General features: G+C 44.0%; 1 protein-coding gene across 8 annotated transcripts in view; it reads left to right on the plus strand.

Annotated features, from left to right (window-relative positions):
- Positions 1 to 25,170, plus strand: part of LOC138749722 (septin-4-like) — a 98,840-nt gene that overhangs the window by 41,649 nt on the left and 32,021 nt on the right. For 4 of the 8 annotated variants that reach the window (XR_011348844.1, XM_069911484.1, XM_069911486.1 and 1 more), the window contains 7 exons: positions 2,564 to 2,694; positions 7,586 to 7,927; positions 11,641 to 11,737; positions 14,853 to 14,939; positions 16,070 to 16,193; positions 17,723 to 17,857; positions 24,307 to 24,424. Coding sequence is in view for 7 of the 8 variants with exons in the window: in XM_069911484.1 (XP_069767585.1) it covers positions 2,564 to 2,694; positions 7,586 to 7,927; positions 11,641 to 11,737; positions 14,853 to 14,939; positions 16,070 to 16,193; positions 17,723 to 17,857; positions 24,307 to 24,424 (1,034 nt within the window). In the remaining variant the exon portion in view is untranslated. The remainder of the gene's footprint in view (positions 1 to 2,563; positions 2,695 to 7,585; positions 7,928 to 11,640; positions 11,738 to 14,852; positions 14,940 to 16,069; positions 16,194 to 17,722; positions 17,858 to 24,306; positions 24,425 to 25,170) is intronic. The other 4 variants (XM_069911487.1, XM_069911488.1, XM_069911489.1 and 1 more) reach the window with 2 other exon arrangements.

The raw sequence follows: 25,170 nt of genomic DNA on the forward strand, positions 1-25,170 counted from the left end.
CTCCTCTAGGTCTCGGTCCCCTCCGGGTGGTCTATAATACATCCCTACAAGTGTAACCTCTCCTTTCCTACTCCTCAGTTCCACCCAAATAGCCTTCGTGGATGTGCCCTCTAATCTATCCTTCCTAGGCACCGCTGTAATATTTTCCCTGACAAGCAATGCAACCCCACCTCCTCTTGCCCCTCCGACTCTATCACACCTAAAACAACGAAACCCAGGGATATTCAGTTGCCAGTCACATCCCTCCTGCAACCATGTCTCACTAATCGCTACCACATCATACTTCCAAGTATTAGTCCACACCTTCAGCTCATCCACCTTTTTTACAATACTCCTGGCATTAAAATATATGAATTTCAGAGATTTCCCAATTTTTAATCCCTGTTTTCCCTCATCGTTAAGAACAACATTATTTACTTTTGCTGCCAATTGCCCTTCATCTTCTTCCAGAGCATTTCCCTTCTCTATCACCTGCCCATCCATATTCAAATACTTACTACAAACTTTCTTTGTTTGCATTCTAACCTTCTCCTTACTGCTCTGTACTATTTTGTTCCCTCCCCCCAACCATTCTAGTTTAAAGGATTCTGAGTAGCCCTAGCAAATACCTCTGCCAGGATTCTGGTCCCCCTGGGATTTAAGTGTAATCCGTCCTTACTGTACAGGTCACATCTCCCCCAAAAAAGGTCCCAGTTATCCCAGAGGCGGACCTGCCATCCCAGAATGCCATGTGGCAGAGAAACCCCTCCATGAATGCTCCATGCATGCTGCACAGCATTTTGGGAGGACAGATCTGCCATTGCTTTTTCCCTCGGTCTTTATAAATTGTGCATGATAACGCAACCAACTTTCCCATGCTGTTTAAAAATTTTCCACTATTGCTATAAAAGTTTGTATAGGTCGACACATCAGCAACAGGGGCGGAAGGGCTCATACTGATCTGTACATAAAGCTTATAATTAGGCATGATTAATTTTGTTCAAATATAAGATCATAATACATTTATCAGGATTTAGGGCAGGTCCATCGTCGCTCGATGCGTCATGACATCACTGGTAGAACGTAGAATAGTCCTAAGCCTGGGGATGGGTCCTTGCAAGTATGAATGCGTTCACTGTCCCAGTTAGGAGTGATCAAGTGTGAACAGCAAAAGTGCCATTCCTACCCCGGGACACTGAATGGCCAATTTAGTGAGATGCAAATGTTAAAGGGGCTAGTGATGCCACCAGTCAGAATGTTCTCCACAGTTCACCTATAGCAACTTGCAAGAGTCTTTGGTGACAAACCAGATCTCCTCAAACTCCTCATGAGGTATAAATGCTGGCCAGCCACCTTTGTGATTGCATTGACCTGGAGACCCCAGGATAGATGTGCAGAGATACTGACACCAAGGAATTTCTTAACCCCTTCCATTACTGATCTCTCAATGAAAACTGGTTTGTCTTCTCCCGATTTCCCACTCCTGAAGTCCACAATCTCTTCCTTAGGTTTGCTCACATTGAATGCAAGGCTATTGTGGCACAATCAATTCCTTAGTGAGGTTCAGAGTGCCCCTGCTCGGGGGAAGTGAATAATTGTTTTTGAGTGAGGTTTGGAAGAAGTCTTGCACCTAACAGGGATGTGTTGATAATTTAAAGGGCAGATTTTATTGCCCTCAAACCTCGTGCTTGTAATTCAGGTGTGCTCATCTTGATTGAGAAACATGGATGATACTTCCATGTGTCTTCTGATAAATATTTAATTAATTTGAAAAGTGGGCCTAGTAAAACAAGAGGGTGTACATTGAAGGTGAGAGAAAGGAATTTTAAATGGAGTTTGAGGTTTTTTTTTTCTGCAGAGTGGCTGATATCTGCAACTCAGTCAGATACAATCACTACCTGAGGAGGCATTGAGGCAGACACTTGAACAGGCGAGTTTTAATGAGGGTAGACGGAATCTTTCTCCCAAAACAAAACAAAAAGTCAGCTACTAATGGACGTGTTTTGGGTGAGGGGAGGAAAGCTTAAAGGAGATGTACAGAGCATGTTCTTTACTCGGGTAGGTGCCTGGAACAGGTTGCTATGAGTAGCGGGTAAAAGCAGATCAAATAATACTGTTTATGAAGCTTAATCTAGATAGGCATGTAAATCCACAGGGAATGGAAGGATATGGATCATGTAGAAGCAGAAGAGGATGCATTTACTCTGGCATCCAAACAGGCTGAAGGGCCTATTCCAGTACTGAGGGATTCATACAGATGGAGAAAAGGAATGGCATGAATAGGTCGGGCTGAAGGGCCTATTTCTCTGTTGTACAAACATGTTATTGGCAGTACTTCTGCCCTGGTAAAGCAACATAATTGGGTGAAGAGCCATTCGATGGCTCTTATTATAATGATGTGGATTAATTTTGCTGAAACTTTTTAATATGCTGCCACCATTGTTTTAACCAGATCTCATTTAATTTTTCTGTTTTTGCATACTCCTTTCCTTTGGCATGTTCCCTTTTGTTCCACTTTCACTGTGCACTTGTTTGCCCCGTGCCCTTGCTTACACTGCACTCTCCTCCTGTGCTGAGATGGCAGAATCTGACATGCCTCAGGCAAACTCTGAAGATGGTGAGCACTCTGGGCATTTGCACACAAAGGATCCCAAGTACAATTACCACCGCATCAGGAGGACAAGCTCCGCGCGGTCCACAGTGGATCAGAAGCAGGTAACAATCATGCGGACTCATCTTGTAATGCCTGGGAATTGATCATTGACTCTTTCACCCTTTCCATGTGCTACACACGGTGGTAATTCCCACTCTATGCCTTGCCCTTACTTTCAGTTAACAATTCCCACTCAATACTTAACCATTGCGATCAATCAGTTGGTTTAAAAAAAATGAGCAGGCATGACTCATGGTAACTGTTATCAGTGCCATTTCCTCCTTTACAAGTCTCGTTGATAGTATTGGATTGTAGTATTTATTTGCTTGTGGTATATTATCACGTAGTTACATATCTTGGATATTTGCACACAATTTTATCTTCTTGTTTTGAACCACTCTTAGATAATATTTTACTAAAGCAAATACTTTGAATGCAATAAAAATCATGAAAAAAAAATCAGAAATATTGGGGAAGCTCCATAGTTTTAAGCAGCCTTTGTCAAGGAAAAAAAAAGTTAATGATTCAAATCACATTTGCTGTTTCTCTCATCACAGATGCTGAATGACCTGGGGGATATTTCCAGCCATTTTTTTTTAAAAGAGTTAATTAACAGTATAGTATTTTGACAAGTTATTTTTCATATGGGAACGTTCTGTGAAATAAAATCCGAGAGTGTAGTTACACGACAGAAAGAGCTTCTATTTAAATTATGGTCTTGTAGCAAGGTCGCTGTGCTACAGCTAGGCTATAGCTCTCGGTTATAAGCGTAAGGCTGTAGCTTGAATCTGCAGGAGAGGAAAGACACACACACCAGTAGAGTTTATTCAGTGGTAGCGCTGCCTATTATAGTCAGCTCAGCAGCGTCACCACTGGGGCGTGGCTGCCGATTGGTTACCTTGGATACCCGGGCCCCGATTGGGCCCCCTGTGATCCACCCGCGGTGACTGGCCAGTTTCACCGCTCTGCCGGCGGCCTATTGGAAACGAGCGTTTCAGCCCACACGATGCTTTGCTGGTCGCCGCAACAGTCGACAGTAATCGCAGGTTGGAAGGGAAAACGTTTATATTGCAGCTTTGTAATTGGTTCACATCACTGCTTCTTGTTTTAGGTCAATTAAAATATTTAAATTAGTCAAATGTTAATGGGCAGAGAGCAGGAGAAGGTGATTGGAGAGATTGAATGGCAAGAAGAATGCTGATACAAAGTAAATGACTCAAAATAAAACAGAGAAACAGAACAGGACCAGAGGAGATGTAACTGGAAATACGATAATCATTATCCAAAGTTGCAGAGATGCTTGAATCTGGCAGGCTCTGATGTTAAAAATGGGCAGTTGTTCATTAAATTGGATTTACAATGGTGCTGGGTGGGAGCTGAGGACCAAGGGATGAACAAGCGAGATGGAGAGAGAATGCGAGAGACTAACACCTTGTCTTTGTATAACCCAGTGATTCTCAACCTTTTTCTTTCCACTCACATACCATTTTAAGTAATCCCTATGCCATAGGTGCTCTGTGATTAGTAAGGGATTGCTTAAGGTGGTATGTGAATGCGAAGGGAAGGTTGAGAACCAATACTCTCGACCCAATTGCTACTGAAATATTTTGCTTGAGAAAAATTGTCATTGGCCCCTTTCCTTTGGAGTTCTGAAACTGTGCACATAACGAGTCAATTAGGTACGATTAAAACGGGGTTTTCAAACTTTTTTCTTTCCACCCACATGAAGAACTGTAAACAGATAACAAATGTAAACCATCTGCGATATCGAGAGAATTAATGAAGTGCACAGGCAAGAATCCTTAAAGGAGTCCCTGATTGAGTTTGTCGTTGAGGAGTCTGGTGGTGGAGGGGCAGCAGCTGTTCCTGAACCTGGTGGTGTGATTGTTAGACTATATATTGCAACCCAACTGCAACTATTATTCCTGCCTGACCACTGTGCATTCTTTCACCATACCTCAATACAATCGATTATGGATGCAAAAAGCCACTTGGCTTTTTTTTATTCATCTATCCAGAAAGGAGCTATTCAGTTCCTACTCCACCATCTGTAGCATCCTATCTTCTATTTAATTATTGTAATGACTTCTATTCATTTAGGGTCTAGAAGTTCATCGATGTTTTCATGTGGAAATATTTCCTGATGTCCTCACTGTAACAAACAAGAAACAGGTGGCCATGCTTTTCTTTCCTCATCTGAACTCATTTATTAAACCAATTACTCAGTTAACTCAGCATTCTGGAAATGATCGTGGAGCATTTGTTGTACATATGTTAATATTTCCCTGATGTTGATTAATGCCAATCATGTGGGGAAATTTAAATGATTAATACTGAAAACTCTTTGAGCCTTCCAGGAAATCCCAGTCTGCACATTCTTAAGCATGAACACAGGTTATGAGATTTATTGAAACTGATTCACATTATCGGGCTTGAATGCTTTATATTATGAAGTTTAAGGTCAGAGTTTTACAATTTTACATTAATTAACAAGTTCATGTTCACATACTGTGGTGGAGGTTGTTTTGCAAGCAGATCAATTAAACATTCAAACATAGTACAACAATCTCATTCAGAGCAGCAGAGAGAGATCCAGGGCAGCGGAGAGAGATCCAGGGCAGCGGAGAGAGATCCGGGGCAGCGGAGAGAGATCCGGGGCAGCGGAGAGAGATCCGGGGCAGCGGAGAGAGATCCGGGGCAGCGGAGAGAGATCCGGGGCAGCGGAGAGAGATCCGGGGCAGCGGAGAGAGATCCGGGGCAGCGGAGAGAGATCCGGGGCAGCGGAGAGAGATCCGGGGCAGCGGAGAGAGCTCCGGGGCAGCGGAGAGAGCTCCGGGGCAGCGGAGAGAGCTCCGGGGCAGCGGCGGGGAGAGAGGGCTCCAGAGCAGCGGCGGGGAGAGGGGGCTCCAGAGCAGCGGCGGGGAGAGGGGGCTCCAGAGCAGCGGCGGGGAGAGGGGGCTCCAGAGCAGCGGCGGGGAGAGGGGGCTCCAGAGCAGCGGCGGGGAGAGGGGGCTCCAGAGCAGCGGCGGGGAGAGGGGGCTCCAGAGCAGCGGCGGGGAGAGGGGGCTCCAGAGCAGCGGCGGGGAGAGGGGGCTCCAGAGCAGCGGCGGGGAGAGGGGGCTCCAGAGCAGCGGCGGGGAGAGGGGGCTCCAGAGCAGCGGCGGGGAGAGGGGGCTCCAGAGCAGCGGCGGGGAGAGGGGGCTCCAGAGCAGCGGCGGGGAGAGGGGGCTCCAGAGCAGCGGCGGGGAGAGGGGGCTCCAGAGCAGCGGCGGGGAGAGGGGGCTCCAGAGGTGCGGCGGGGAGAGGGGGCTCCAGAGCAGCGGCGGGGAGAGGGGGCTCCAGAGCAGCGGCGGGGAGAGGGGGCTCCAGAGCAGCGGCGGGGAGAGGGGGCTCCAGAGCAGCGGCGGGGAGAGGGGGCTCCAGAGCAGCGGCGGGGAGAGGGGGCTCCAGAGCAGCGGCGGGGAGAGGGAGCTCCAGAGCAGCGGCGGGGAGAGGGAGCTCCAGAGCAGCGGCGGGGAGAGGGAGCTCCAGAGCAGCGGCGGGGAGAGGGAGCTCCAGAGCAGCGGCGGGGAGAGGGAGCGATCCAGAGCAGCGGCGGGGAGAGGGAGCGATCCAGAGCAGCGGCGGGGAGAGGGAGAGATCCAGAGCAGCGGCGGGGAGAGGGAGAGATCCAGAGCAGCGGCGGGGAGAGATCCAGAGCAGCGGCGGGGAGAGATCCAGAGCAGCGGCGGGGAGAGATCCAGAGCAGCAGCGGGGAGAGATCCAGAGCAGCAGCGGGGGGAGATCCAGAGCAGCAGCGGGGGGAGATCCAGAGCAGCAGCGGGGGGCGATCCAGAGCAGCAGCGGGGGGAGATCCAGAGCAGCAGCGGGGGGGGGGGAGATCCAGAGCAGCAGCGGGGGGGAGATCCAGAGCAGCAGCGGGGGGAGATCCAGAGCAGCAGCGGGGGGAGATCCAGAGCAGCAGCGGGGGGAGATCCAGAGCAGCAGCGGGGGGAGATCCAGAGCAGCAGCGGGGGGGGGTCTAGAGCAGCAGCGGGGGGGGATCCAGAGCAGCAGCGGGGGGGGATCCAGAGCAGCAGCGGGGGGAGATCCAGAGCAGCAGCGGGGGGAGATCCAGAGCAGCAGCCGGGGGGGGAGATCCAGAGCAGCAGCCGGGGGGGAGATCCAGAGCAGCAGCCGGGGGGGGGGGGAGATCCAGAGCAGCAGCGGGGAGAGATCCAGAGCAGCAGCGGGGAGAGATCCAGAGCAGCAGCGGGGAGAGATCCAGAGCAGCAGCGGGGAGAGATCCAGAGCAGCAGCGGGGAGAGATCCAGAGCAGCAGCGGGGAGAGATCCAGAGCAGCAGCGGGGAGAGATCCAGAGCAGCAGCGGGGAGAGATCCAGAGCAGCAGCAGGGAGAGATCAAAGGCAACATCATTTTACTCTTTTGGGTTTATCAGGGGCCTGATAAAGGTGGGAAAGGGACTTTCTTGATTCTGTGATGCATGATCTCATACTCGTGAATCTTGTTTCAGACGAGAGGAAGGTGAAGAGATTGTGGATGGGGGCGGGGTGGGGGGGTGGGAATGAGAGTCTTTTAATATGTTGGCTGCTTTTCCTAGTGCATGGAAGGGGAAGTGTGCAATAGCCTGAGCCGTGTTTATTAATTGAGAGAATTACTCCTGCTTTAGTGTAACAGTAAGGATCCTGGTGTCACTCCAGAACAACTTACTAAAGATGCTGTCCTTCATTAAAAATAACAATGAGTCTAGTGTTATACTGTACACACCCTGATTCAAGAGGGGCATTGGTCAGGTTTCATGGCAAATGGTCAAATCATTTTGTTTTTTGGCATTATCACATTGTTTATTTATGATTTTGGTTCTATGTCTTAGCTTCTTCCATCCTTTCTCAATTTGCTTTCCTCTCTTTTTTCATAACCTCTCATCATGTGACCATCCATTTTCCTCACTAGCTTGCACATTTTCTGCAAGAAGACTCCGATGACTCGGAAGTAGAATGGATAATGAAAGAGAGTGCCAGTGAAAAGCACCCTGTGTCTGTTATCCAAAGGAATTCTCCAATAAATGTAATCTACCAAGAAAATATAGAAAACAAACCTGGATTGGGAATCGCAGAACAGTTCAGTTCAAGTTCACCAGGAACGTCAGATAGAGAGAAAGGGCAGCTCTGGAAGCAGCCACTCCAAAAACAACAGTGTGATAGCCTGCTTGTTGCTGTGGAGTCGATGCCACATAAATCCACATCCAGGCCAAAAAGTCCGTGGGGGAAATTGGACCCATACGACTCATCTGAGGTAATGTTCAAAGAACAAACATTTTTAGCTATGATTAACATGAATCTGTAGTCAAAGTGTAGGTTCGTGTGTGGATCCAAGTCCAAGCTAATAGCCCCAAAACCCAGCAACTTGGCTCCCTACAATTTTATCTGTGCTGATTTCTTTGAATGGTGTTTGAATGTCTTCTTTTTGCTGATCAGTGCATAGATCAGACTCTAAAATCTATACCCAGAACTTTGAAATAGATACATATAAATTCTAATAAATACTTGCAGCAATAGAATTGTATTTTTTATTGCTGAAAAATGGACTTGAATTTCTAGGTTATTAATTAGTAACAATCTAAAGCCTGCATTAAATAACAATCCTATCTGTATAAGCGTAGTTCTTGCTCACATACAAATGGTTACATGATCATAAAAACATCAGTTCTGTGAGAAGCAGAAGTAGTAACATCCACCAAGAATGTTCGATTTTCTTCTTCGTGTGCCAGATAGACGATATATGGAGTCTTTGAGACCACATGTAGTCTGTAAAACTACAGTGGTTCTCATTGTGTAGCTGTAATTTATTGTCATGAACAAGTCACGAAATTCAGTGTTCTGCCGCACCCATCATAGTGCAAACGTTCACTTTTACAACAATAAATTTTTTTTAAAGTGCATGAAAAGTGAGACAGTCTCTTTTGGTTCATTGATCATTCAGAAATCTGACAGCAGCAGGGAAGAAGCTGTCCTTATGCCGCTGAGTGCTCGTCTTCAGGCCCCTGTACCTTTCTCCTGTTGGTAACAGAGTGAAGAGGTCATGGTCTGGGTGGTGGGGGGTCTTTGAGGATAGAGGCTGCTTTTTTAAGACACTGCCTCATGTAGATGTCCTCGATGGAGTGGTCTGGTGCCTGTGATGTCGCAGGCCTCTGGAGTTTATTCTTGTCCTGGGAATTGGTGCCTCCATACCAGACAGTGACACAACCAGCCAGAATGCTCTCCACGGTATACCGGTAGAAGTTTTCGAGAGTGATGACATACTGAATCTCCTCAAGCACATCACAAAGTATAGCCACTGGTGAGCCTTCTTCATGATTGCATCGACATGGAGGCTCCAGGACAGCTTCTCGGAGATGTTAACACCCAGGAATTTGATCCCTACTGACCTCGCGATGAGGACTCGGTCATGTTCTTCCGACTTCCTCCTGAAGTCCACAGTCATCTCCTTGGTTTTGCTGACGTTGAACGCAATGGTCTGTACACCATTCAACAAGCTGATCCGTCTCCCTCCTGTATGCTTCCTCGTTGCCATTTGTGATTCTGCCAACAACTGTGGTGTCATCGGAATACTTGTAGATAGCATTGGAATTGTGCCTGGCCACACAGTCGTGGATGTATAGTGAACAGAGTAGTGGGCTAAGCCACATCCTTGGGGTGCGCCTATGTTGATAATCAGTGAGGAGACATTGTTTCCAATTTGTACTGACTGTGGTCTTCCAATGAGAAAGTCAAGGATCCAGTTGCAGAGGGGGGTACAGAGGCCTAGAATTCTTGACTAATGCTGAGGAAATAATGGTATTGAAGGCTGAGCTGTTGTCGATGAAGTGCAGCCGAATGCATGTATTGCTGAGTGACATTGCATCTGCTGCGGAGCGATTGTGACGACAGGTGAATTGCAGCGGGTGAAGATCTTTTACTTCTGGCCATGGCCAGCCTCTCAAAGCATTTCATCACAGTGGAAGTTAGTGCTACTGGGCAGTAGTCGTTGAGGCAGCTCCCGCTACTCACAATATATGATACGTCTTGTTGAAATTCATTCATTCATTTTATAAAAAACAAAAGTGAGAATAAATGGGAGGAAAGGCCTGCTTGTTTAATTTCAAAGTTCGGATTTATTGTTAGACGACATACCACCCTGAGATTCTTTTACCTGTGGGCCAGGCAGAATTTCTACTTGTCAGTAGTGGGGACAAAACTGTACACAAGGAAAGATTCATATTTTAAAAAGAGAGAGAAAACAAAGATAAGTACAAACAAACTAACCAGGTAAATACCAAAAAAAACATTCAATAATAAATAATATGCAAAGTAAGAGCCCTTAAATGCGTCTCCAAGTTTGTCGTTGAGGAGTCTGATGGTGGACAGGTAGCAGCTATACCTGGACCTGGTGGTGCAAGTCTTGTGGTGCCTGTACCTCTTTCATGATGGCAGCAGTGAGACCAGAGCCTGTGCTGGGTAGTGTGAGTCTTTGTTGCAGCCCTCTGGCAGCAATGTTCCATATAGATGTTCGCGATGGTGGGGAGGGTTTTGCCTGTGATGTCCTGGGCTGTGACCTCTACCTTTTGCAGGGCTTTCCAGTCTGAGATATTGGTGTCCCCGTAACCAGGCCATAATGCACACCTTCCTCCACACATCTGTAGAAGTTTACCAAGGCTTTCAAGGTCATACCAAACCTTGATAAAGAAATGATATCAAAGTTTTACAGAGATAGGGCAAGTATCCAAAATATTTGTCTAAGGGAGATGTTTCGGACTATCACAAAGGAAATAAGAGGAGGGATTTGGGGAAGGAATTGCAAATCTTGTAGCCTGGGTCATCTAGACATTCTCACTAATAGTATGGAATTAAAATTGGGAATAATGAGACCAGAATTGCAAGAGCCTGGTGTTTCAGGGTTGAAGGAAGGTCGAGGTCGGGTGGAGTTTTGAAGTCTGAGAGACTGCAGGTCAACATACTCCTGAGTAAAAAGGGAAGAGCCAGCAGAATCTTGGATTAATTCAGGTTAATGAAGAGCTCGTGGTAACATGCAGAAAAGAGAAAAGAGGAGCAGTATAAAAAGGCAGGAAGGAAGAGCAGCATGAAAGGTAAACTCTGTACCAGTGAGGGCAGGAGGGCGTGTGTGATTCAAAGAGCCAGGGAAATCCACGGAGATGCCCAACTGCGTGCCCATGAGAAAATAACATGTAATTTAAGAAATAAATGCAATGCTTTTGTCAAAATAGAGCAACCTTATCTAGAGCACTTTGGTGCACAGCTATAATAACAGCCCATAGTTCTAAAAAGCTTACAAAATACATAAAGATAACAGCAGTGAAGCCCCTCGAGGAGTGGAAGTCGATTAGAAAGACGGGCAAGATGTTGAAGTTTTCTTCTTTTTACCATTTTTTGTCACATTTTTTTTAGGTGTTGTTTAATTTTCAAAGTTCTGTGGGGAAGGAGGAAATTGTAAGTTAGCTGACATGGTATTTGTACCTGAGAAGTGAATTACACCAAAAGAAAGTGTAAATTTGTTAAAAAATATTTTTTTTTCAGATGTGATACTATGTTTGTTTTGTAAAAAATTGAAAAATAAAAGAGCCAGGGAGGGAGTTTACCCAGCATTAGCAATACCTTCAAGTGTGGTTCTGGCCATGCAAGGTGTGGGAATTAATGGACACTGTGCGAAAGGGCAAATTCTGAGTACAGGAGGGAAAACACTGTTGGAAGCAAATGGAGCAGGTAAAAAGCGGGAATAAAAAGGTTTGAAAGGTGTATCAAAGGAATGAAATCAGTGATGATGAAAGTTATTGTTAGAGGGTGGGAAGCAAAGAGGTTTGAATGAGGTGTGAACTGAAGGTCAAGCAAAGATTTTAGATACAGGAGAATCAAAGCACTATGTAAATGAAAAGATGACTGGATGTTTGTCAGCACGTGTAGGATTCGATCTCTGTGAATTAGCGAGCAAACTCATCCTGTTTTATTCCACAGGACCAGGAGAAGGAGTACGTCGGTTTTGCGACATTGCCCAGCCAGGTTCACCGTAAGTCTGTCAAGAAAGGATTTGATTTCACACTGTTGGTCGCAGGTAAAAGAACTGTTATTGTTAGATTTTGTTCATTACATCGTTTGTGAATGTTATGATGAATGTAATGTAACATCGAAAATCATCTGTAATCTTGTCCTGTACCTTAGGATGTAAACAAAAAACAAGTTAGGTGATAAATGAACCCGGCCAATGCTGTAAGTACTAAATAAATCTAACATGGGATACGTACCTGACCAGTATAAAGGCCCAAACTGAACTTGATCCACATAACAGTAGACGTAAATCCAACCCATGTAAATAGTTCCCAAACAAACAGAACCTCCGTAAAATATCGATTCCTTGAACTAAGCATTCCTTTTTGCATGCCCTCTTGAACGCTCTCCTGGACCTGTTGCTATGGTCAAGGTTTCATCCTTGTCACAGCCTTGTTAACACCTGTACTGACAGCAGGTGTTTTGTTTGTATCTTTTGAACTAGGTCAACGGCTGCAGCTCCAGCCACACTGCTTCCTTAATTTTCACTTCTGTTGATTCACAGTCACAGAAAACTTGATGAATCCAAACCACTGCATGATGGAACTGTGTGGGTAACCGTCCCCTCCCTTGACGCATCATCATTTAATTATAATTTAAAGATATAGCGCAGCAACGGCCCTTCCAAAGAACGACAAACTCCTTACGGACAGCGTCGGATTCGAACCCAGGTCACTGGCACTAATAGCGCAACTCCACTCCAGTTCAACAGCTGAACTAACATTCTTCATGATGTGGGCATTTAGTGCAGATGCTGGGGCATGAGATCTCTGTGAACCCTTGTCAGTTCCCACATGTCAAGGGACAGATCTTAGTTAGAGTGGGACCGCCCCCTATTGGTTCATTTGTGGCCTCCCTCATTAACAGACCTCCATTACACTTTGACTCTCTCCCTTCATCCCAGGAATAGAGCACTACTAAGAACATGTTCAATTTTTTTCTCCCCCTGCCCTCCCCCCTACACTCCATCACCCCAATGTATTAAATTATTTATATTAATTATATTTTGTTGTATATTTTAGGAAAACACTAACTTCCATTAGCACTAGACATAATGTAACTACTGGAATAGAAATGAAGATAAATTTAAATTATTATGAATAGTGAAAACACTAAACACATCTATTCTCCTCCACACTGAATACACCCACTGACTAAATTCCTGGCTCTAATCACTCTGTGTACACTGCACTTTAAATTGTCCTCTGTGGGACTCACACATTGTGTCATCAAAACCTAATTACAGATGTGCATTCATTAAACTCGTGCAAATTACTCATTTATTCAGCCTTTGATTACAGTAATTACCAGTTAGAACTGGCCATCTGCTTGTTAATCTTCACTGGCATGCATCTTATTTGATATTGACTAAAACTATAAAGAACACTACAATTTCAAAGTTAACATCTAAATACCCAACCAGTCTGAGGCCACTTACTCAACAATTCCTGAGCTAGTTAAATTCCTAACTCTGTTGTACCCTGCATTTTTTTTAATTTTATTTTTAAATTTTTCACACTATGAACCATACTAACCAAGGTACACACAAACATTTCCCTCTTGAAAATACACAGTATCATTTTCTCCCCTTCCCCCCCCCCCCACCCCCACTCAACGTTCAACATTATACAATACAATAAACCAATTAAACAATGTCATCACTCAATGAAAATAAACAAGAAATTTGTGTCATCTAATTTTATACACTGGGTCAGTTCATTTCGTCTTCTTCTCATTCTATCATTTTAGGTGGTGGAGGTCCACGGTAGGACCTCTCTGTTGTGTTCCATGTACGGTTCCCAAATTTGTTTGAATACTGTGATGTTGTTTCTTAAATTATATGTTCTTTTTTCCAATGGAATACATTTATTCATTTCTATGTACCATTGCTCTATTCTCAGGCTATCTTCTAATTTCCAGGTTGACATAATACATTTTTTTGCTACAGCCAAGGCTATCATAATAAATCTTTTTGAACAAATGAAGGACAAATATGGTATAACTCACGGTACAAAGTTTGCATACCACCAACTGAAAATCTACTTGAAGGACAAATTGGGAAGCAGGCTGAGGTTACCAGAAGGAAGCAGCTTTGAATATGTGATTAGAGACACAATGATAATTAAAAGATTTATAACAAACATGTACATCAAACTGCAAGAGAAAGAGAATGAGGAAACAAGCTATAAACCCAAACAAAAATGGGAACAAGATCTAAATATAAAGATAAAGAATTAAACATGGGAAAAACTATGCTCCGGAACTATGAGAAATACAATAAACACAAGGTTACGCATGATGCAATATAATTGGTTGCACAGGCGATACACCACGTCCCAAAAGTTTAAATAAATGGGACCCATCAGTATCAGACAGATGTTTTCGTTGCAAGAAGGAAACGGGAACAACAGTACATGCAATTTGGGCATGTGAGAAAGTGGAAAAGTTTTGGGAAGATCTAAATCAGGTATTAAATAAAATCACAAAAAGCAACATACCAAAAAATCCAGAGATCTTTCTTCTGAGTAATATAACAAGTAAAGAACTTGGACTCGATTTGGATGGAGCACAAAGAAGATTTAGTACCATGCATTCTTTAGGCATTTACTGAGATCCTTGTTGAATTGGTACTAGTTTTGGGCACTGGCATATTTTATGGGAAATAGCAAGAAAGAGAAAGAGAATTCTTTAAATGATGGGCGACATGAAATATCAAAACTTTATTTCAAGCCAAAAATAAGTCAAGTATATACAGGGAAAGGGTCCACAGGACCTGAAAATATACAAATATAACTCTTGCTCCATGGTATTGTCATGAGTGGCATAAAGAAGAACATGAAGATGAGAAAGAATGGTCACTGATAATGGTGTGCGTATACACACATACCATGATCCAGAGAAACACTGTTTAGTCCGTTTGTATGTGCATATCTGATTTAATAATAAACTTGAACTCAAAATTGGTTCTGCATTTGGAGGAGCTTATTCAGATGCAATGGTGTCCATAAATCGGGTATTTTATTACCCTGGAGTGGCCTGCACTACGAAAACTAGTTTTTAACAATATGATTGCCCCAAAACGTGTATCAGTCTGAACTAGTTGCATTTTGGATGACTTTCAGGAGAATCGGGCCTTGGGAAATCAACTCTAGTCAACAGTCTTTTCCTCACAGACTTGTACAAGGAGAAGGACTTCCTCAACACGGAAGGTTGGTGCTAGTCTCTGTCAGGATAAACCATTTATGCTGTTTGTTTTGTGAACTAGATTGATTGAACTTTTACACTCAAAAAATCAATGGGAATGGAAATGTCAGCAGCTTTGGAAATTATCAGTGCTATAAATTATAGCCATGGAGTACAACACAAAAACTGGCCACTTCATCTGACTAAACATTTACTGATGCTAAATTCATTTGCCTGCCTAAGCCTCATATCTATTACCTCCTCTCCTATCAAGTACCTCTTCGAGTGGCTTTTAAACATTGTAATTGTATTTGCCTTTGGCAGCCCATTCCTTATACCTACCAATCTCTCTGATCTCATTTAAATCATCCTCCCCTTCCACGGGGTCAAAGAGAATGATTATCCACTGTCTGTGCCCTTCCTAATTTTATTATAAGGTCATGCCCCTGCCTCCTACACTGCAGAGAGAGAAAAAACCCAGTCTTTCCAAACTCTCCTTGTAACTAAAGCACTCGTGGATGGGGTGAATGGTCCCAGTGGTAATGGAGTCTTAAACTAGGTTTAAAGTGAAGGGGAAAGGGGAAGGTTTGAAGAGGATAGAAAAGGTTCAGAGGGGTATGGGTCTAGCTGAAGGCCCTGTTTCCATGCTGTAAAACTGTCTAGACTCGACAACTAAATTTCAGGCAATGTGCTGGGAATCTCTTCTGCATTCTTTCTAAAGCTACCACATCCTTTCTAAAGTGTGGCTGCCAGAACTGTACCCAATAAATACACTGTGCTGCCAAACTAATGTTATTCAGCATCAATATGACATGCTAACTTGTACTCGATGCCTCAGCCAATACCGAATGCTTTCTTGGGTAGGTTCAGATGCAAAATAAATTTGTCACCACACTGGGCAATTCCTGTTATAAATTGAGAAGAATTTCATTATAAGACTATATTTTCAATTTCCCTAATTTGGACTTTGAGAAAAGTTAGCACTGATTCATTATGATACTGGTTGTATTTTGGAAAGATCCACATTGTACAACAGTGCAAGGAATAGAAAGAGGAATCCCTAAAAATGAATAATAAGGAATTTAGTGGCCAATTCAAATCTATCACAGTTCAAGGGAATATCACCAGCTCTAACGCAGCTTTCGCTTGTGCCCAGAGAGAATCACACAGACAGTTGAGATCACCAAGCATTCTGTGGAAATTGAGGAGAAAGGAATCCGACTTCGTCTCACGATTGTGGACACGCCAGGATTTGGTGATGCGGTCAATAACCAGGAGTGGTATGTGAAACTGGCTGCTCAAGGATAAAACTGTAATTAAATATCCTTGTTAGATGCTGTCTGTGTGAAATTGAAGGTCTGAGTTTTGTTCTTGGATCAGGCTGAGTCCATTGTTCTCACCTAGAACACGTACAAGGGGATCGTGACTGGCCTCAGCAACATTGGTTCAGGAGTAAAAAAAAAATCACTACTGCTCTTAAACAGAATGTGCACATATGGGCATTTGTTTGGGAACCAGGGCAGTCTTCACTATCATGCCTTCCATGCTGGTGTAATGTGCTGGGAGGCCATGACAATCAACTGGGCAAATGAAGTCATTAGAAAAGGAATGGCGCCCCTCTCAAACTGTGACCCAGCAAGAGCCAAAGCATGCAATGGTGAGGGTAATCTGGCCCAGTTTTCCACTCATTCCCCCTCATGTACAGTAAATAAATAATGACGATAGCTATGTGCCGAGGCAAAAATCAGAACCATTACTACACCTGGCCAGCCCCCAATTTGACTTCTGTCAAAGGAATGTTTCCCCCCTCTCCACAAAAAGGGCTTTTGGGAAATCTCCGGCTAGTTCCTAATGCCAGGGCAAGATCTCAGCACTTCGGAGTAGCTGGTGGTTAAATAATGTGTTTTTTTAAAAAATGGAAACTTGGGTCACCCATCCAGCAGAAATGTTGTCAGTGTGGGAAGACAGAACTCGTGATGTTTCTGATGCAAAATTGGTACCAAAACCTTGGTGGGAGAGAGGGGAGGTAAGTGGTGCCCATCATCATGCCCAGATCTAGTAGACTGGGGTGCCGAGGGCTGGGGAGGGGACATGGTCCCACCATTTTCTTTTGTCCTCGTTGAGGGCATAAGCAAACTTTGGAAAATCAACAGAAAGGGGAGGGTGATTGGCAAATTGCCTGTATGTGGGGCATGATGATGTAGGAGATTAAAATCTGTTTGTCCTGAATGAACTTTCAGAGATGAGTCGTCACATTTTGCTGAGGTGTTTTCTGTTTTGAGCGTCACTTATACCCTTCCTCACCAAATGAGGTTGCATCACCCAATGATAGATCATTATCAATGTGACATTGAACTCGTGTGATTATAATTTTTCACTTGCCTTGTCCTGTGGTTATTCACATTTGTATTCTTGTTACCCGTTGAGTAATTTACAAAACTTAAGTTACACGTAATAACCCTTCCATGTCGTTCTCCTTCCTTCGCTACAATGTTATTGATATTTTCAACATTCCACGAGCATGTCCTGATCCTGTGTCACATGACTGAGAGCCACTGACTTTCACTGTCCCCAGTTGGTGCAGTACTATAGATATCCTCTCTCTCTTGTAACAATATCACTCGCCTTTCCCCTTCCTCAGTAAACTAGTGACGCCAGAGGCACTTTCAAATCCACGTGACTGTTAACTTTCCTTCATCCTCAGTCCACAGAATTCTGGGTGTCTTCTATTTCCCTCTCCCACGTCACTCAAGAGATATCGGTCAGATTGTCCAATGTCGCATTTTGTCAATCAATTTCATTTTCTCAGCTGGAAACCAGTTGCAGATTACCTGGACCAACAGTTTGAGCAATACTTCCGTGACGAGAGTGGATTGAACAGGAAAAACATTGTAGACAATCGAGTTCACTGCTGCCTTTACTTCATCTCTTCTTTTGGACATGGGTAAGCAGAAAAATCTTCACAACAAATGTTGGTGTCGTTCAGCTCTTTTTTAATAGGCCTATCACTCTGCTGAGCTAGCTACCATCAGAGAACGAAGCCGACTTCCTGTCCATTATATCTTCTGTGTGTTGGGATGAGGTAATAGAGAAATTAGTTACTTCCCCATTTTGACACGCAAAAGGTAAATTGTGAGTTCATTGTCAAATGGATGTAAAACTAGCAGCATGCAGAAATAGCCAATTCTCTGACTAACTCTGACAGGGCAATGCTCTGTGATAACCCCCAGGTCAGGTATCAGAACTATTTAGTACTAGAACATTCAGATCGTGTGCAGGCATAGATTTCTTGTGGTACAGTGGTGCAGCACATAGCATTATGGCTCTTGGATTTAATTCTGACCTGCAGTGCTGTCTGTGTAGAGTTTTCACGTTCTTTCTGTAACCTGATGGATTTCCTCCAGAAGCAAGTGGAGAGATTCGGGGAAATTTAAGGTTAGGTTAAGTAAATCTGAAGGGTGGGGGACAGGCATAAAAAGTGTCGGGCCACTCAAGGGCAAAGGAGGGAATTTATGCCTGGAGCCAGGGGATGTGCGATATAAAAATGACTATTTGGCATCCGTATTCACCAAGGTAGGGGGTTGAGTTAGCTGCAAAAAGATCGCAAACATTGGCAAAATTGAGATAGGGAATTAAAGGATAGAGAAGTATATAGATCAGATGGAAATTTGGGCAGATGGGCTTGAATACAGGTAAGTGTGAGGTGAAATATTTTGGGAGATGAAATGTATGAGGAAAGCATGCCGTAAGTATCAGGACCTTTCGGAGCCTGGATGGGCAGAAAATCTTGCAGTGCAAAATCTTCTAGCTACTCCTGTTTGGGGAAAAAAGATGCAGGAGTATCAGAGCCAGAGCCACCAGGCTGAGGAACAGCTTCTTCCCACAGGCCATGAGACTCCATGACTCTACTTGTTTTAATATATGTACTGTGTATATTTATTGTTTGTCTGTATGTGTGTGTGATGACATGACTATATGCATGTTTTGCACTGTTCAGCCCCATGAACCAGAGAAAGCTGTTTTGTTAGGTTGCACTGGTACAATCAGATGACAAATAAACTTGAAAGTGGCCACATAGGCTGATTAAGAAGGCATGTGGCATCTTTCCTTCATCAGTCAGGGATATGAATGTAAAAGTTGAGCTCAGGTGAGAACATTTAGACTATTTTGCCCAGTTCTGGTTGCTGCATTACAGAATTAGAGGCTTTGAAGAGATTCACCTGGATATTACTGGAGAGAAGTAACCATGAGGGAAGGTTACACAGACTTGAATTATTTTCTGTGGAGTTTGAGGTTGAGGAGAATCCTGATGGAAGTTTATAAAGATATGAGGCGTACAGAAGTTAGATAGTCTTTTTCCCAGGGTGAAAGTGTCAAATATTAGATGACACAGGTTTAAATTGAGAAGGGGAAGTTTAAAAAAAAAAGATTTTCAAGGATTCCTTTTACACAGAAACACACTGATGGGGAAGAAGATGTGATAACAATGTTTACGAACCATTTAAGCAGGCACATGTACAGTCAGGGCATGGAAGGAAATAGTCAATGTAGAGGTGAAAGAGATTAGTTTAACACCATCGTGATTGGCACAGAGATCATGAGCTAAAGGGCCTGTTCAAGAGCTGAACTCTTTCATGGTCTATGAGTTTTGGCTACTTCCTAACCTCATTACTTACACAAGCAGAAGCTATCAAAACTTCTCACCTTCCTGTGTCAAACAGAGGCCTCTGGGGCACACGGGACGACCACCGAAGCAAGGATGACTCACAGAAAAGAGTTAATGCCCCGTAAGCTTCATCTACTTCACAAGTAAACAACGGTTCCAGTTACCCACCTGCGATATGCCTAGAAATGTACCAATCCAGCCCTTGGCCTTAAACACGTACCCGATATTATGGTCAACAGGTTCACTTCTGTAATACCATAAAATGTGCACAATCCCAAATATTGGAAGCAGTGACCTCACAATACCTGTGGGATCAATCAATATCCCTAGCCAAGTCACGGCCATTAGGAAATACTGTCAGTGCCCTGTAAATTCTTACTTTGAATCAATTATCAGCTCAAACCATTGTGGGCTATGATCAGTGATTTTAATTGACCGATTGATTTATTTACCTAATCAAGTTCATTTGGAAATAGGTTTTACCAGCTGTGTTTACACTTTCGTCCATTTGAAGGCTGCCTTTGAGAAGACTGTAACTAAGGTTTGTGTACCACCCTTGACCTGCGCTTCACATGAGACCGGCACAATTGGCGTAGCGATCAGTGCAACGCGTTTACAGCATGAGTGATTGGGACCAGGGTTCGAATCCCACGCGGTCTGTAAGGAGTTTGTACGTTTTCCCCATGTCTGCGTGGGTTTTCCCAAGGGCTCCAGTTTCCTCCCACTGTCCGAAGCGTACGGGGGTGGGGGGGGGGGGGTGGTATAGGTTAATTGGTTGTAAATTGGCCAGCACGGACTCGTGGGCCAAAATGGCCTGTTACTAAATTTTAAACATTTAAGAAGTTTCCCTTCATCCTCACAAAGGCAAAATAGACAAAAGGCACCAGACGAAAACAGATGTTCCAACCAACCAACTTTGCACTTGCAGGCCTTCCTATTTTGTGATATTAGAGGAATAAGAGTAATTTGGTCAGTGAAGTAAAGTGAGGCTGTGATAGAAGATCAGTCCCGAACCTATTGAAAGGTGCAGTAGGCAAAAAAAATGGCAGTTCTTCTGCTGGTGCGGACTGGTGGGGAGCAAAATCTCGAGAGCTCACCGCTGGGTCCAACCACCTAGTCCGACTGCAATTCACTCTCCACAGCCTTTAAGCGGCCTGTTAAAGGAACCGACGATGGTTTACTTTAAAATCCCGTGACTGCGGGATCTGGCCCAAGATGGCGGTGCCTATGATTGGCAACAGCCCATTGGAGTTGCAGAGGGGACTGGTGCAAGGCACCAGAAAACAGGGGGACCGCAGCCCTCCCCCACCTGTTTGAGAAGAAGAAGCAGAGGAGGCGACCCATTAGAATGGTGACCTTGGTGGTGGTCCAGTGAGGGGCTCAGAGGCTGAAGAACACACTGGAGGTAGGCTCTTGGTGACTTGAGGTGAGGTATCTTTGTAGGATGTGGGCTGCTGGTGACTGAGGTCAAAGGACTCACCCTAGGCTGCCGCCTGCTGGAGATGGGATGAAGGGAACATAGGAACATAGGAAGTAGAAACAGGAGTAGGCCAAAAATGGCCCATCAAGCCTGCTCTGCCATTCAATACGATCATGGTTGATCTAATTTATGACCTAACTCCACCTACCTGCCTTCTCCCCATATCCCCTAATTCCTCTATCATGTAAACATTTATCTAACTGAATTTTAAATATGTTTAATGAGGCAGCCTCAACCACTTCCCTGGTAAGAGAATTCCAAACATTCACTACTCTCTGGGAAAAACTATTTTTCCTCATCTCTGTCCTAAATCTACTCCCCCGAATCTTGAGACTGTGTCCTCTCGTTTTAGTTTCCCCGGCCAGCTCAAAAAACCTTCCTACATCTATCCTATCCATACCCTTCATAATCCTATATGTTTCTATAAGATCTCCTCTCATTCTTCTGAACTCGAGCGAATACAATCCTAGACGATTTAATCTTTCATCATGTCAACCCCTTCATCCCAGGGATCAACCTAATAAACCTCCTCTGGACCGTCTCCAAAGCCAGTATATCCTTCCTCAAATATGGAGACCAGAACTGGACACAGTACTCCAGGTGCGGTCTCACCAGTACCTTATACAGTTGCAACATTACCTCCCTACTCCTGAATTCAATTCCTCTAGCGATGAAGGCCAACATTCCATTTGCCTTCTTAATAACCTGCTGCACCTGCAACCTAACTTTTTGCGATTCATGCACAAGCCCTCCCAAGTCCCTCTGCACAACAGCATGCTGTAGTTTTTCACCCTTTAAATAATATTCAGCTCTTTTATTTTTCTTGCCAAAGTGGATAACCTCACACTTACTAACATTGTACTCCATCTGCCAGACCTTTGCCCACTCATCCAGCTTAACTCTATCCCTCTGCAGACTCTCCACATCCTCATTACAATTTGCTCTTCCATTCAATTTGGTGTCATCTGCAAACTTGGCTACACCACATTTTGTCCCCTCCTCCAAGTCATCATTGTAAATGATGAACAGTTGTGGGCCTAACACCGACCCCTGCGGCACCCCACTTACCACTCTCTGCCAACCTGAAAAACTCCCATTTATCCCGACTCTCTGCCTCCTGTCAGACAACCAATTTTCAATCCAGGCCAATATACTTCCCTGGACTCCACTTGCCTGTAATTTATTGATAAGTCTTTTGTGCAGCACCTTATCAAACACTTTCTGGAAATCCAAATATACAACATCAACCTGTTCACCTCTATCCACCGCACCCATTATATCTTCAAAGAATCCTAACAAGTTTGTCAAACAAGATCTTCCCTTTCTAAAACCATGCTGCGTCTGCCTGATTGAACCCTTACGTTCCAAAAGTTTCACTATTTCATCTTTAATGACGCCTTCAAGCATTTTTCCAACTACAGACGTCAGGCTAATTGGCCGATAATTTCCAGTCTTCTGCCTATATCCCTTCTTAAAAAATGGCGTGACATTTGCTGTCTTCCAGTCTGCCGGGACCTGCCCAGAATCCAAGGAATTTTGGTATATGACTATAACTTCTGCCATTTCCTTCAGAACCCTTGGATGCATATCATCAGGACCAGGTGATTTGTCTGGCTTTAGTCCCATATTAGTTTCTCCATCACTACTTCCTTTGTAACAACTATTTTATTAAGGCCCTCCCCAACATTCGCATCCTTAACTCCTCACTTGGGCATGCTGGACGTGTCTTCCACCGTGAAGACTGAGACAAAATATTGGTTTAATGCCTCGGCCATTTGCTCATTTTTTGCTCCCAGTTTTCCTTTCTCATCCTCCAAGGGTCCTATGTTAACTCTGGCCACCCTCTTCTGTTTTATATATTGATAAAATGTTTTGCTTTCTGTTTTTATATTTTGTGCCAATTTACTTTCATAATCCTTTTTCCCATTTCTTATTACCTGCTTTGTAACCCCTTGTTGTCTCTTAAAGTTTTCCCAATCTTCCAGTTTCCCACTGCTCTTTGCAGCTTTGTACACCTGCGTCTTCAATTTTATACTCTCCTTTATTTCCTTTGTTAACCACGGTTGATTTTTTTCCCTCCCTTGCTGCCCTTTTTCCTGACCGGAATATATTTTTATATTACAAAATATTTCTTTGAAAATCTTCCACTGTTCCTCAACTGTTTCATCAATTAGCCTGTGCTCCCTGTCCACTCTGCCCAATTCCTCCCTCATCCTATGGTAGTCACCCCTGTTTAAGCATAATATATTAATTTTAGATCTCTTCCATCTGAATGAGAAATTCAATCACACTATGATCACTATTTCCCAGATGGTCTCTGACGATTACATCATTTACTCTACCTATCATCGGAGTCAGGACGCGAGAGGGTGCTGGAAGCTCCCTGATTTGTTTCAGAGGTTTGGGTCTGGAATTTGTGCTGCCGATGATTCGGACTGAAGGCTGTGCGGCTGCGGAAGCTGCAGGAATTCTGGAGGCAAAGCCATGGACCTTCAATGACTTTGGGTGGGGGAACTTCCTGCTTCACTTTCCCTGGCTGTAAGGGGCGCTTGGCAATTTTTGCTGATGGTGAACCTTATGGTGAACTTAAGGAAATTTTGTAGAAAATCACATTTTCTGTTTTATTACCTGACAATAAAATAATCTTAAATCTTGAGTAGGTGTGATGGTCAAATACCAATGTTCCCTTTGTTTTTAAGAAGTATTTACTTAAATGAATCGTGCAGTGCGGACTTCTGCACAAACTTTGAGCCCATTATTTTTCGGTGGTTCGTTTCCTGAAGTTGCTTTAATTTTAGTATATTGTCTGGCATACTCTTGGAGATTGAACACCTCACCAGTTTTTCCTTCACCTTGGGCTTCAGTTGTTCCAACATCCATGAGAAGGATTAATGTGTGGACCTGGTTATGTGTACGAGGTTGGAGTGTTTGGTCGAGTGTCAGTTTGTGTGTGTGTGTGTGTGTGTGTGTGTGTGTGTGTGTGTGTGTGTGTGTGTGTGTGTGTGTGTGTGTGTGTTTGTGGGCAGCAGTCCTGTGATAGGGCCATTTCAAGCTGATGGAAGATCTTTGAAGATAAATGAATAGAGATTCTACCACTTAAATGCCAGAAAATGGTGCAGACAAATTTCTAGGCTATTTCGAAGGATGGGACATGTTAATTCAAGTTGTGATAAGTTTTTGTTCTATCTCTTATCAAACACCAAGAGAATGAGTTTTTCTTTTGATTCAGCTTTGTTTGGTTTTGAAGGTTACGTCCATTGGATGTGGAATTTATGAAAGCTGTGCACGACAAGGTGAACATTGTACCGATCCTCGCCAAGGCTGATACGCTGACTCCTGCAGAGGTTAACAAAATGAAAGCAAAGGTGATTGGATTGCACACATTGGTTCCTATATTAGTACATGTCTGCAACATGCCTTGTTTGTGACCATCTCTTCCACTGTTGGTAAAGGCTGACCGGTTTAGATTTTCTCTTGCTAACTATTGAGGAGATGATGCCCCTGGTCCTGGATGTGTGTCAAGCATCAGCCTGCCTTGCTTCTGAGTCAGATGGCTGCAAGCTCAAGATGGTGTTGCCAACACCAGTTTCATCAATTCCTGGAGATCACATTGCTGGAATATTGAGTATCATGAGGTATTTGCACCAAGTTCCCTCTGTGTCAGATGAAACCTGTCCTTTCCCCTTCAGGGACTTATCTGCTTGTTCATTTCAGTTTCTGTTTTATTTAGAATGATAGAATACAACAACATAAGAAAATCAAGGTTCCTTTTATTGTCATGTAATAATACATTAAAAATGTAATCTACATTACATCTAATGGTCAAGTTTTTTGGACTAAATCTTCAGGTCAAATTTGGGGGGACGAGTCAATCTTTTTGAGGGGCTAAAATTCATCAAGAATCCAAAAGTACTGTATAATAGTCGAGATTTGGGGCCCAATTTTCAGATCATATTTGTGTGTGGTACTACTTTTGACCTCGGTAAGTACCTGCGTCGTTCAAGGTGTCGAGTGCAGATAGCCGGGACCATGCAGTAAGTCCTCATCCGGGGTCTTGGGAGCTTGGATGGGTGAGGCCTCGGTGAGTGTCTGTGGCCAGGATGTCGGGAGC

This window comes from Narcine bancroftii, chromosome 14 (assembly GCF_036971445.1).
Source record: "Narcine bancroftii isolate sNarBan1 chromosome 14, sNarBan1.hap1, whole genome shotgun sequence".
Classification (NCBI taxonomy): Eukaryota; Metazoa; Chordata; class Chondrichthyes; order Torpediniformes; family Narcinidae; genus Narcine; species Narcine bancroftii.